The following is a 13,892-nucleotide window of genomic DNA, read 5'->3' as shown; positions in this document are numbered from 1 at the left end:
AATATGGCAAGGCAGGGCACAGCAATAAGACAGAAGGTAGTTATGCAGCATCAGCAAGGTCTCTCCCTGGCAAACACTTTCAGGCAGATTAGGGTTTTAAGATGTGCTGTTCAAGCTCTTTTGATAAAGCACCAAGAAATGGCTAACATTGAGGACTGTAGATGCAGAGATTGATCAAAGAAACCTATGCAGCAGATAAAAGAAACACAAAACTGCTTACTCCACTTTGAAATTGGAAGATGTCCACAAGTGCCATCAGCTCAGAACTGGCAGCAGCAGTTGTACCCAAGTACTGTTCTGTAAAGTTAGACCAGAAGTTGTCTTTATAGAAGAATTGCAGTTAAAAACCCTACATCCAACATGGAAGCAAAGTCCTGTGACTCAACTATGCAAGAAAACATAGGGTACTCCGATGCAGAAAAATGGCAGCAGGTGCTCTGGACTGATGAGTCAAAATATAAAACGTGGCAGTAACAGAAGGCAGTTTGTTCGCTATGGGACTGGAGAGCAGATCAAGTACAGTAATGAGTGTCAAGAGGCAATAGTGAAGCATGATGGAGGTTCATTGCAAATTTGGGGCTGCATTTTAGCAAATGGCATTCTGGATTTGTTCAAGATTAATGGTGTCCCCAATGCTGATAAATACATGCAGATATTAATCCATCATGTAATATCATCATGGAGACATATTATTGGCTTTAAATTTCTTGGAGGACAACAACCCCAAACATACAGCTAGTGTCATTAAAAACTTTCTTCAGGCTAAAGAACAAGGATTCCTGAAAGTGATTATATGGCCTCAGCAAAGCCCTGATATCAACAGTATCAAGTCTGTGTGGTCTTACATGAAAAAGCAGAAGGATTTGTGCAAACCTACATACACAAGATCTGTGGTAAGCTCTACAAAATGGTTGGAACAACCTCCCTGCCAAGATACTTCAAAACTGTGTGCAAGTGGTCACATCAAATGTTGGTTTGATAGATTTCTCTTTGATAAACATGAACAATGAACACTTCTATTTTTCAAAGCACTCTAACTTTGCAGCATGTTTTCCTCACCTGCCTAAAACCTTTGCGCTGTGCTAACTACTAATTCTTTTCAATTTCTATTACTGAATAAATAATACTATATACAGTGGCTTGCAAAAGTATTCAGACACCCCCTCCCCCCATCCTGGAACATTTTCTTTGTGAAACAAACAACAAATAGGATAAAATAACTGAAAACTTCAGTGTGCATAACTATTCACTCTCTAAAGTCAGTACTTTGTAGAGCCTCCTTTTGTGGCAATTATAGCCACAAGTCACTGTGGATAAGTCTCTATGAGCTTTCCAGATCTTGCCACTGGGATTTTTTCCCTGCCCATTTCTCAAGGCATAACTGCTCCAGCTCCTTCACTTTAGATGGTTACCACTGGTGAAGAAAAATCTTCAAGTCTGATTACAGATTCTCAATTGGATTAAGGTCTGGGCCTTGACTAGACCTCCCCAAAATATTTACATGTTTCCCCTTAAATCACTCGAGTGTTGCTTTAGCAGTATGCTTTAGGTCATTGTCTTGTTGGAAGGTGAACTTCCATCCTAGTCTCAAATAACTGACACACTGAAATGGGTTTTGCTCAAGAATATCCTTGTATTTTGCACCATCCATCTTCCCATTGGGTTGGACCATTTTTCTTGTCCTTGCTAACAAAAAAAAAAAATTCCCACAGCATGATGCTGCCACCTCCATGTTTCACGGTGGAGATGGTGTTCTTGGGGTGATGAGCTATGTTGGTTTGGCACCAGAGATAGTAGTTACCATGGTGGCAAAAAACTTTAATTTAGGTCTCATCTGACAGCATATTCCTCCATACATTTGGAAAGTCTCCCACATGACTTTTGGCAAACTGAAACCTAGCCTTACAATTCTTGTGTGTAATTAAAGGCTGTTTTTCGGACACTCTTCCATAAAGGCCACGTCTATGAAGTGTGCAGCTTATTGTGGCCAGCAATCTTCAAGTCTAACCATAGATTCTCAATTGGATTAAGTCTGGGATTTGACTAGGCCATTCCAAAATATTTACAGTGGCATGTAAAAGTTTGGGCACCCTTGGTCAAAATTACTGTTATTGTGAACAGTTCAGCAAGTTGCAGATGAATTGAACTTTAAAAGGCCTAAAGTTAAAGATGATACATTTCCTTTATCGCTGACTTGTTTGGAGATCTGCTTGGTCTTCATGGTGTTGTTTGGTTAGTGGTACCTCTTGCTTAATGGTGTTGCAGCCTCTGCGGCCTTTTGGTAAAGGTGTATATATACTGACAGACGATATGTCACTTAGATTGCACACACGTGGACTTCCTTTCACTAAGCGTGTGACGTATGAAGATAAATGCTTGTACAAACATTTTTTAGGGACTTCATTCTAAAAGGAGTGAATACATATGCACGTGACAATTTTTAGTTATTTAATGCAATAAATTTAATTTCTGGCTATATTTTTTCACTTCACATCACCAACTTGGTCAGAACCCTTATGAATTAGCTGATTCAGGATAAGTCAAATATTTGAAGCTCATGAATGTGACATGACAAGAATCAGCAATCTCTTATGACAACCTAAATTTTTGATGGTACAGCGAGTTAACATTTGTACTACAAGCAAATACAAAACTAATGGTACAAAACTATGTCCCATCCCCTGATGATGCCGCTAGTGCGGTAAAACATGTTGGGGTGGGATGCTGATGTTAAAATGTGTTGTCCTATTCTGCCAATATGTATTAGCATACCGGGTGCTATACACTTTCTAAATATAAATTAGCAGGAATACTGCACAAAATAACTGCAGACTTCTGAGACAGATTAGGGACAAAACATTTTATACCCTTTGTATATACTTTATTTTAATTAATAGAAATAACAGTAACATTTTATGGTCTTCAAGTGAGGGTTTATTTGGGGTTCTCCCCAATTTGGAAATTATATATGTACTAGATGGTGGCCCGATTCTAACGCATCGGGTATTTTAGAATTTGCATGTCCACGTAGTATATTGCCCAGCCACGTAGTATATTGCCCAGCCACGTAGTATATTGCCCAGCCATGTAGTATATTGCCCAGCCATGTAGTATATTGCCCAGCCATGTAGTATATTGCCCAGTCACGTAGTATATTGCCCAGCCATGTAGTATATTGCCCAGCCATGTAGTATATTGCCCAGCCACGTAGTATATTGCCCAGCCACGTAGTATATTGCCCAGTCACGTAGTATATTGCACAGCCACGTAGTATATTGCGCAGCCCACGTAGTATATTGCCCAGTCACGTAGTATATTGCCCAGTCACGTAGTATATTGCCCAGCCATGTAGTATATTGCACAGCCATGTAGTATATTGCACAGCGACGTAGTATATTGCCCAGTCACGTAGTATATTGCCCAGCCACGCAGTATATTGCCCATCACGTAGTATATTGCCCAGCCACGTAGTATATTGCGCAGCCCACATAGTATATTGCGCAGCCCATGTAGTATATTGCCCAGTCACGTAGTATATTGCCCAGCCACGTAGTATGTTGCACAGCCACGTAGTATATTGCCCAGTCACGTAGTATATTGCCCAGCCACGTAGTATATTGCGCAGCCCACGTAGCCACGTAGTATATTGCCCAGTCACGTAGTATATTGCCCAGCCACGTAGTATATTGCGCAGCCCACGTAGCCACGTAGTATATTGCCCAGTCACGTAGTATATTGCCCAGCCACGTAGTATATTGCACAGCCACATAGTATATTGCCCAGTCATGTAGTATATTGCACAGCCCATGTAGTATATTGCCCAGCCACGTAGTATATTGCGCAGCCCACGTAGTATATTGCCCAGCTACGTAGTATATTGCCCAGCTACGTAGTATATTGCGCAGCCCACGTAGTATATTGCGCAGCCATGTAGTATATTGCACAGCGACGTAGTATATTGCCCAGCCATGTAGTATATTGCACAGCCATGTAGTATATTGCACAGCGACGTAGTATATTGCCCAGTCACGTAGTATATTGCCCAGCCACGCAGTATATTGCCCATCACGTAGTATATTGCCCAGCCACGTAGTATATTGCGCAGCCCATGTAGTATATTGCCCAGTCACGTAGTATATTGCCCAGCCACGTAGTATGTTGCACAGCCACGTAGTATATTGCCCAGTCACGTAGTATATTGCCCAGCCACGTAGTATATTGCGCAGCCCACGTAGCCACGTAGTATATTGCCCAGTCACGTAGTATATTGCCCAGCCACGTAGTATATTGCACAGCCACATAGTATATTGCCCAGTCATGTAGTATATTGCACAGCCCATGTAGTATATTGCCCAGCCACGTAGTATATTGCGCAGCCCACGTAGTATATTGCCCAGCTACGTAGTATATTGCCCAGCTACGTAGTATATTGCCCAGCTACGTAGTATATTGCCCAGTCACGTAGTATATTGCCCAGCCATGTAGTATATTGCACAGCGACGTAGTATATTGCCCAGTGATGTAGTATATTGCCCAGCCACGTAGTATATTGCCCAGTCACGTAGTATATTGCACAGCGACGGAGTATACAGCACAGAGCCACTTAGTATACAGAGTTAAAATAAAAAATAAACATATACTCACCCTCCGTAGGCCCGTTGAAGTCCTGGCCCTGTGCGCGGTGCAGGCGTCAGCTTCCGGTCCCAGAGTTTGATGACGTCGCGGTCACATGACCGTGACGACCGCAGGCGGCAGCTTCCGGTCCCAGGATGGTATGCCAGAAGGGCCTTCCATGACGTCACGGTCATGTGACAGCGATGTCATGCAAGGTCCTTTTCGCAGGGCCTGTGATCACGTCGCGGTCACATGACCGTGACGTCATGGAAGGTCCTTCTGGCATACCATCCTGGGACCAGAAGCTGCCGCTTGCATGGAGCGGTCACCGTAGCGACGCTAGGAGCGCGAAAGGTGGCGGATGGTGAGTATAGCAGGTTTTTTTTATTTTTTTATTTTTAACATGACATATTTTTACTATTGATTCTGCATAGGCAGCGTCAATAGTAAATAGTTGGGGACACACAGGGTTAATAGCAGCGGTAATGGAGTGCGTTACACCGCGGCCCGTCACCGCTGCCATTAACCCTGTGTGAGCGGTGACTGGAGGGGAAGGGGATTATGGAGCGGGCGCCGGGCAGTGACTGCAGGGGAGTAGGGGCGGGACTAATCGGACTGTGGCCGTCGCTGATTGGTTGCGGCAGCCATGACAGGCAGCTGCCGAGACCAATCAGCGACTTGGATTCCATGACAGACAGAGGCCACGACCAATGAATATCCGTGACAGACAGAAAGACAGACAGAAGGACAGACAGACGGAAGTAACCCTTAGACAATTATATAGTAGACAGTATATATATCCCTCCAAAGACCACTTTAGCTCCTCCATTATTTTTATTATAAAGCATGGTTTACATTTCTATTACAAGCTGGCCTGGATAAGACTGTCATTTCTCTGACGTGCAGACCCAGATTACACAGTCTTCCACTCTTAGTAATATATTCAGTAAATCACTTGTAGAGGATGTTCTGTGGACTTTTCCAAAATTTAGCAAAATTGGGCAGCTTTTCTTTGCTCTCTAGACTTAAAAGTTTTTTTTCTTTACCCTGACTAGCCCCCTATGACTAGCTCTCCCTTTTTTTTTTTTTCTTCTTTATTTACATTCTCATTTTTGGAATTAAATGTAATCCTGTGCACTCTGCAGGCTGTTTTTTTACAGCCAGATCTCAGCTCTGAAAATGTAGGGTGGCAAGTTGCACAGATGTTTTTGGTCTCAGTATTGCAGTCACCTTGAAGTCCTTCCCTAATAGTAGGGTAAGCCTGCCAGGAATGCCAGGTAGCATGATCATGGTTTCTGATCCAAGTACTTGCCTGCACAAAGTCCATGTAAACTAAGCAGAACAGTGGCCGCATTGTGTAACCATCTGAATGTTGTTTTTATAGCTTGATATTCCCGTCTATTGGCTTTAGCTGGGGGAAAACCTGACTTTCTCTTAATTTATCGCTGTGCCAAAAGGAGTGCTTAGGCTACGTTCACATTTGCGTTGTGCGCCGCAGCGTCGGCGCCGCAACGCACAACGCAAACAAAAACGCAGTTGCGTTTTGAACAAAAAACGCTGCGTTTTGCGCCGCATGCGCCCCCCCAAAATCTATACAATGTTTTGCATATTTATTGGAAAACGCATGCGTCGTACAACGCACCACGACGCAAGTACTTGCGTCGTCTGCGTTGTCAATACAAATCAATGGGAAAAAAGGCGCATCGACGACGCAAAAGCGACGCAAACACGACGCATGCGTTTTTTAAAAAGTCAGCGCCGCAAAAAAAATGCAACATGTTGCGTTTGCCGCGCCCTGACAGGTGCGCCCTAACGCCGCATGCGGCGTACGACGCACCAAAACGCATGACAACGCATGTACATGCGGCGCCATGCGGCCCCAATGTTAAAGATAGGGCCGCACGACGCATGCGTTTTGTTGCGGCGACGACGCTGCGGCGCACAACGCAAATGTGAACGTAGCCTTAATGAGGCATTGTGAGAATAACACTTAATCCCTTCCTTGTTGGCATACTTTGCTATTCTGTGCTTTCTCGATCTAGTCAACAATTAACTCTGATAAGGTAGACAGAGATTTTTATCTGGCATCTGAAGTATTTTGGAAAATTAGTTGAAAAAAGGTGACGTTTCTATTTTATGCCCTTGATTTCGCAGCCAATTTTCATTTTACGTTTGTATTTTTCTCTCCCTCTCTTCCAAGCTCCATAACTTTTATTTTTCTGTGGATTTAGCCATGACAGGGTCAGTTGTTGTAGAACAAATTGTAAATTTGTATATCGCCATTCATTTAACCATGCAATGAAAAACGGAAAAAAAAAACGTTCAGATTAGTTGGTGAAAAAACAAAATTGTGCCATTGTTTTTTGAATTTTGTATTTATGGTGTTCACTGTATGCTAAAAATGACCTGGAGACTTCATTCTTAATATGATTACAGAAATCTTGAGTTTGCGTAGATGTTTTTTTCTTTACATGCTAAAAATAAATTCAGACTTTTGTAAAAAAAAAAAAAAAAAAAGTAATACAATTTTGATTTGTGTCTCTGTTTTTCAAGACCTATAACATTTTTTTTCTGTCAATTGAGCTGTGTGAGTGAGTGATTGTTAGCAAGCTGATGGTTTTATTAATACCAGTTTGGGTTACATACAGTGGGGAAAATAAGTATTTGATAAACTGCTGATTTTTGTAAGTTTTCCCACCTACAAAGAATGTAAAGCTTATCGTAGATAGACTTCAACTGTGAGAGACAGAATCTTAAAATAAAAAACAGAAATTCACATTGTAAGATTGTTAATAATTAAATTGCATTTTATTGCATGAAATAAGTATTTGATCACCTACCAAGAATACTGTGTAATGCTGTGTCTGACCATGCAGGAACATGGTCTAATCATACCACATCTCCTGGGCATGGGAGGACGCAAAAAGAGAGTATACAGACATTACTGCAGGGGGTCACAGCTGCTTCTTTCTGTGAGGTAAAACATTTCCCTGTCAGTTTTTTAAAATATTTTACTTCAAAGAAGAAAGCAGCTATGATCCCCAGCTGTAATGTCTGTATACTCTGCTTTGCTTCCTCAACTGCCCAGGAGATGTGGTATGATAACACCATATTCCTGCACGGTCAGACACGGCCATTACACAGTACACAGCAGTGGCACATTTATAAGATTATCTCAGCACAGGGACATTTTTTTGTAAACCCATCCAATTATTATTATTCCAAGACCTATTGATTAAAATTAAATTTGTTCATGGAAAAACCCCTTTTAAGAAGGGGTTGTCCAGTATAGACAGCACCTTTTAATTCTTGTTCAAAATTTTTGTATAAATTGGGTTGCACGGGTTAAACTAGAAGATACAGAAGGCCTCATGACTCCACTAGTATCCTCTGTCGCAAAATGGCCACTAATAGTTATTCATTGATTCATTTCCAAGAGGAACAACCAAGAAATAGCATAATGAAGAGCTCAAAGTAGAGTGGCACTCAATTTTTTATTTTATTTTATGTGAACCAAGTTATTCTGAGGGTAACCTTTTCTTTAATATCTTCTCAACCATTGAAAAAAATGTCCATCACAGTTAGGACGCTGTCAGATGGACATATAACACTGCTGCCGATCGCATCGCAGTGCACAGACAGGCCGGCGGCTCTACTGACCCGAGCGTCACAGCTGCATAGAAATACATGATGCCATCATGCTCTGGCCAGGAGAGAGGCCGGCCAGTCCGTGCACTGCGATGTGATCGTCAGCCGTCTGACTGCGCCCCTTAGTCTCAATATACTGGTGTTTACTGCCATAGCCGCCAGGATAAGAGAAGACTCCAATCCCTGCAGTGATCCTCATCCTTGCCTCCATCAAACATGATGGCAGCACTGTACCTTGTAGCCATGATCACTACAGTTCCAGCAGCTGCCACCACCATGCAGACAGTCCTAGGTCTAGCAAAGGTCCCTAGAGCTGGTTCATGTGTCTACCTGTTAGGGCAGCTACAATGTGCTAGCATGCAGAAGTATGCCAGCATATCGTTAGGAATTGTGTGTTTTTATGCTTGTGCCTTGATATGGAAATGCTTAATTTTCCATATCCCAAAATCCCTAGATCTCATTCATTGACCTCTACACAACTCCGAAACATTATATCATTTGGGATGATAAAAAAACGAAAAACTAAAATTCTTTTCCTAGGCTGGCCCTTATGGGATCAATAATGCATTTTTCATATACCATATTTAGGTTTTAAAGTGTCAGCGTAGGCTTACACATGATCTGACACTCGGTGTGGATAAACGGCAATGCGGAGACAACCGGCCATAACCCAGCAATGTCAGATCGAGTGGCTCAGAATGCCTGGACAATTCCTTTAAAAATATGTTACTTTACTATAAGCAGAGGAAACTACTAAACCGTAGTACATGTTGACTTGACTTTGTACAAAAAAGTCAACATGAAAATGTATTTTTTACTCTTGTTTTCCCCATATTTCTTTAGGTGTTGCAGTGTTTGCGTGGAAAGGAGAATCAGAAGATGATTTTTGGTGGTGCATTGATCGCTCCGTGAATGGTGATAGTTGGCAGCCAAACATGGTACATGGAAGCTCCTTCTTTCATTTAAAGAACGCTATCGATTGTATTTCATGTAGCAAGCAGAATTATTAAACCTCACGTCACTGCTAGCTTCTGTTTTTCTTAGATCCTGGATGATGGAGGAGATTTAACTCATTGGGTCTATAAGAAATACCCAAATGTTTATAAAAAGATCCGCGGTATTGTGGAGGAGAGTGTGACCGGGGTGCATCGGTAAGGTTATTACTTGCCCTGACACTTACTAATGATAATGCTTGCAGCTTCTGATATGATCAGGGGACATCCAGAGACTGTAATACCTGATGCACTGTAAGATAAGTTGGTTTGTAAGGGACCTATACAGGAACAGGTACAGGTGAAGGCGTACAACCAAAAACCGCCAACCCACAGTCCATCCGCATGATATTTTGCACAAGTGGCAATTTATGAGTGTATATACCTGTTAAGATTGCCTGCAAACTTTGTATGCATATACCTAGATGTCCCTGTGCATTATTAAAGGGTTGAACACTACTCGGACAAACCTTTCTTAAATACTATATGCCCCAGTGTAAAATAAAATAACAGGTACTCACCTCCCGCGCCGGTGCTGTTCCAACGATGTCGGTGCCGGGTCTCCTTGGGTCCAAGTGGCACTGTTGTGCTACATGAGCACTGCAGACAATCAACAGCTGATAACGGACTACAGATATCACACTTCTTTTGGACGTCAAGGTTCTTCTTAAGGAGGTGTAAGAACTGCAACCCATTAGTGACCATTGATTGGCTGCAGCGCTCATGTGTCATAACCTTGTCAAGCTGAGATCTTTACATTGGCGCCAGTGCAGGAAGAGAATATGTGTTATTTTTGTTTTACACTAGAGAATATAGTATTTAAGAAGGGGTTTGTCCAAGTAGTGGAAGGAGGAGACCCTAAACACTAAGCATTGTACAGCATGCTTTCTCTGGATATGTATAGATAACTAAAAGCATGTTTGTGTAAGTCTGTACACAGCCTCAGATTGAGGAAAGGTGATCATATGCTTTTACTAACACTTGGTTTAGTCGAGCGTGCATGTGTTTTCAATATTCTGAACAAGAATCTGCATTTTATACAGATGGCCTGCTAAAATTGGTTTAGTCAGCATACGTCTCTAGAATGTCTGACCATCTGTAATCACCAGGCCACCTAACAGCAGCATAAAGTGGGGGCAGACACCCTGAATATAGCATGGAGTCACTTGCTGTAGTTTTGATAAATCACTATTTTATCTATCTTTTATCTACTGCAGCTTTGCTAGTCCTCTCAGTAATGGCTCCTGCTGTGCAGTCCTTGATATTCATAGCTCTGGCTTATCCTGCGCACCAGCACTGTTTCGTAGCTTTCTATAAATCACATTGTAGCCAAAAAGCAGTTAATAAATATTACCAGTGGGGTTACATAGAGCTCATCACTGAAAGAACTAGCAGATAAAGCAAAGATTATATCAAAACTACAGCAAGCAGCTCAGTAAGTGACACAGCACTGGAATCCGGGTCACTGACCTTATTGTATACTGCACTTAATGGTGCCAAGTAAAAGTACACAATTTCCCATTGTTACCAATTATTTTTCAGATACTATTTAAAAAAATAAGTTTTAGTCTTATTGGGAAACTTTTCAACTATCCCCTCTGCTAGCTAATAAAGTGATTGCCTAAAGCAAACCCCTTGATGCTCCTTTTCCTAGAACATATCCATGTTTGTAAAATGGTATTTGCTACGTCTTTGTGTAATATGTGTGCCTCTTAAATACAGTGAACAAGACAATTTATATACTTTATAACTATTGAACAATATACTTTGTGTTTTTACAGCCTGTACCAGCTATCCAAGGCTGGTAAACTTTGTATTCCTGCCATGAATGTGAACGACTCTGTCACCAAACAGAAATTTGATAATTTATACTGTTGTCGTGAGTCAATACTGGACGGGTAAGAAATTTGTGATGGTACACGCTGGTAAATCCCAGAAACTTTCAACTAGTGCCATAATATGTACCTAAAGAAAATATAACTGCCTAATAGAGCATTCATTGACAATCGACCATGTTCTCGTACTTGAATGGCATGAGTACGAGTTATATGTAGTGTACCGCTATGTGGAAGGATGTAGAATACTGCAGTAGAAGTACAGTATATATTAAAAATGCGGTCTTTTTCTGTGACCCACTGCTGTGATTGCGCTGCTCCCTTTTTGGGAACACTGAGTAGTGATGTGATGTCTACTGAACAGCGAACACTGTAAAGTTATTTTCTAAAATTCATTTAATATCGTAAATCAACTTCTGCTCTGTGGTAAAAATAAATCCTGCTGTCTTTTGCATGTAACCTTTCTTCTTTATACACCAGAAACCAAATTATTATGCAAATTGAATTTAAATATCATATATCCTAAAGATGTAATTTTTTGTTTTCCAAATAAACTCATGGATGGTATTATATCTCATGGCTCTTTGCATCACTGAAATAAATAAAAAAAGTAATTTGCTAGGTGAGTCCATTCATGGGACAACTACTTAACAAGGGCGTTCCACATTATTAAGCATGCCACAGGTTTCAAGCAATATGGTAATGAAGAAGGATCTCTCTGCTGCCAAAATTGTCAAATAGTGCAATGCCTTGGACAAGGTATGAAAACATTAGATATTTCAAGCGTGATCATCTTACTGTGAAGAGATTTGTGACTAATACATAGCACAGACTGGTTCGTGCAGATAAAGGCATAATGAGGAAGGTTTCTGCTAGACAAATTTATCGGATTAAGAAATCAGCTGCTAAAATATCATTACAAATCCGCATCAGGTATTTGAAACTGTTGTTGCCTATGAGGTCCCACAAACCTCAATGTGTAGGATCCTCCAGACACTTGCAGCTGTGCATAAACCCACTATTCGGCCACCAATAACAGTGCTCAAAAGTAGAAACGGTTGCAGTGGGCCCAGACATAGATGAAGACTGGTTTTAAAACAGTTGTGCTTACTGATGAGTGCTGGTCAACCCCGGATGGTCCAGATGGATGGAGTAGTGGATGGTTGGTAGATGGCCACTTTGTCTCAACAAGGCTATGACATCAGCAAGGAGGTGGAGGAGTCATGTTTTGGGCTGCAATCATGGGGATAGAGCTGGGAGGCCCCTTTAGGGTCCCTGAAGGTATGAAAATGACCTCAGCAAAGTAAATATAGTTTCTGACTGACCACTTTCTTCCATGGTACAAAAAGAAGAACCGTGCCATCCATAGCAAAATCATCTTCATGCATGACAATGCACCATCTCATGCTGCAAAGAATACCTCTGAGTCATTGGCTGCTATGGGCATAAAAGGAGATAAACTCATGGTGTGGCCACCATCTTCTCCTGACCTCAACCCTATTGAGAACCTTTGGAGTATCATCAAGAAAAAGATCTATGAGGGTGGGAGGCAGTTCACATCAAAACAGCAGCTCTGGGAGGCTATTCTGACATCCTGCAAATATATTTAAGCAGAAACTATGTAAATCTCACAATTCTGTGGATGCAAGAATTGTGAAGGTGATATCAAAGAAGAGGTCCTATGTGAAAATGTAACTTGGCCTGTAAGATGCTTTTGATTGAAAAAGCTTTTGACTTCAGTAAACGTGACCTCTTAATGCTGCAAATTCAACAAATGACCATTTTCAGTTCTTTACAACCTATAACATGTTTGGAAACCCTGTTGTGCATAATAATATGGAACAGTGCATTTTGAAGTGTTTTTTTCAAAACTAAAACACTATCATTGGGAGGTATAAATGTATTTATACTCTTAAAGGGAACCTGTCACCTGAATTTGGCGGGACCAGTTTTGGGTCATATGGGCGGGGTTTTCGGGTGTTTGATTCACCCTTTCCTTACCTGCTGGCTGCATGCGGGTCGCAATATTGGATTGAAGTTCATTCTCTGTCCTCCGGAGTACACGCCAGCGCAAGGCAATATTGCCTTGCGCAGGCGTGTACTCCGGAGGTTAGAGAATGAACTTCAATCCAATATTGCGGCCAGCATGCAGCCAGCAGGTAAGGAAAGGGTGAATCAAACACCTGAAAACCCCGCCCATATGACCCAAAACTGGTCCCGCCAAATTCAGGTGACAGGTTCCCTTTAACGGTCGATGATTTGGACATTATACTGATTCATTTGTAACGTCCATGTAGGAAAATCAGACCAAAATAGGATTACATAATAATTTGGAACATGGTGTAAAGAATAAACCTCCATAGTAAATAATGCAACTTAAAAGGATTGTCCACCCCTGATTTGTTTTTTACAACGCATGCATATATTTTTTTAAGTATTTAAACATAGTTTATTTACTTTATTTATCCCCTTCTGCTCCACTTTAAAAATTGCCTGTATCCCCCCTCCGGTTTCCTGGCGGACGGGCAGGTGACGACTGCAACCAAACACTGGTCGACATGCTGATCACTACTGCGGCCAGTTATTGGCTGTGGCACTCATCCAGTTCAAACAGTAGAGAGACTGGTTGTGAACTTCTTGCCTGGATGGACGTATAACCGCTGTTGTCAGTGCTCTGACTCTAGCATCTAAGGCTTCTTTCACACTTCAGTTGTTTGGCGTCAGTCACTTCCGACATAGTGACGGATCCGTCACAATTGTTGAGAAAACGGTTCCAACGGATCCGGTTTTTTGACGGATCCGT

At 41.7% G+C, this 13,892-nt stretch overlaps 1 protein-coding gene across 3 annotated transcripts in view; it reads left to right on the top strand.

The window, feature by feature from the left end:
* AHCYL1 (adenosylhomocysteinase like 1) overlaps positions 1–13,892 on the top strand; it is a 77,687-nt gene that overhangs the window by 36,728 nt on the left and 27,067 nt on the right. For all 3 annotated transcript variants that reach the window (XM_077295220.1, XM_077295221.1, XM_077295222.1), the window contains exons 6-8: positions 9,106–9,200; positions 9,307–9,413; positions 11,036–11,152. In XM_077295220.1, coding sequence (XP_077151335.1) covers positions 9,106–9,200; positions 9,307–9,413; positions 11,036–11,152 — 319 coding nt within the window. The remainder of the gene's footprint in view (positions 1–9,105; positions 9,201–9,306; positions 9,414–11,035; positions 11,153–13,892) is intronic.

Source organism: Ranitomeya variabilis, chromosome 3, assembly GCF_051348905.1.
Source record: "Ranitomeya variabilis isolate aRanVar5 chromosome 3, aRanVar5.hap1, whole genome shotgun sequence".
NCBI lineage: Eukaryota > Metazoa > Chordata > Amphibia > Anura > Dendrobatidae > Ranitomeya > Ranitomeya variabilis.
This window is presented reverse-complemented; position numbering and strand designations above follow the sequence as displayed.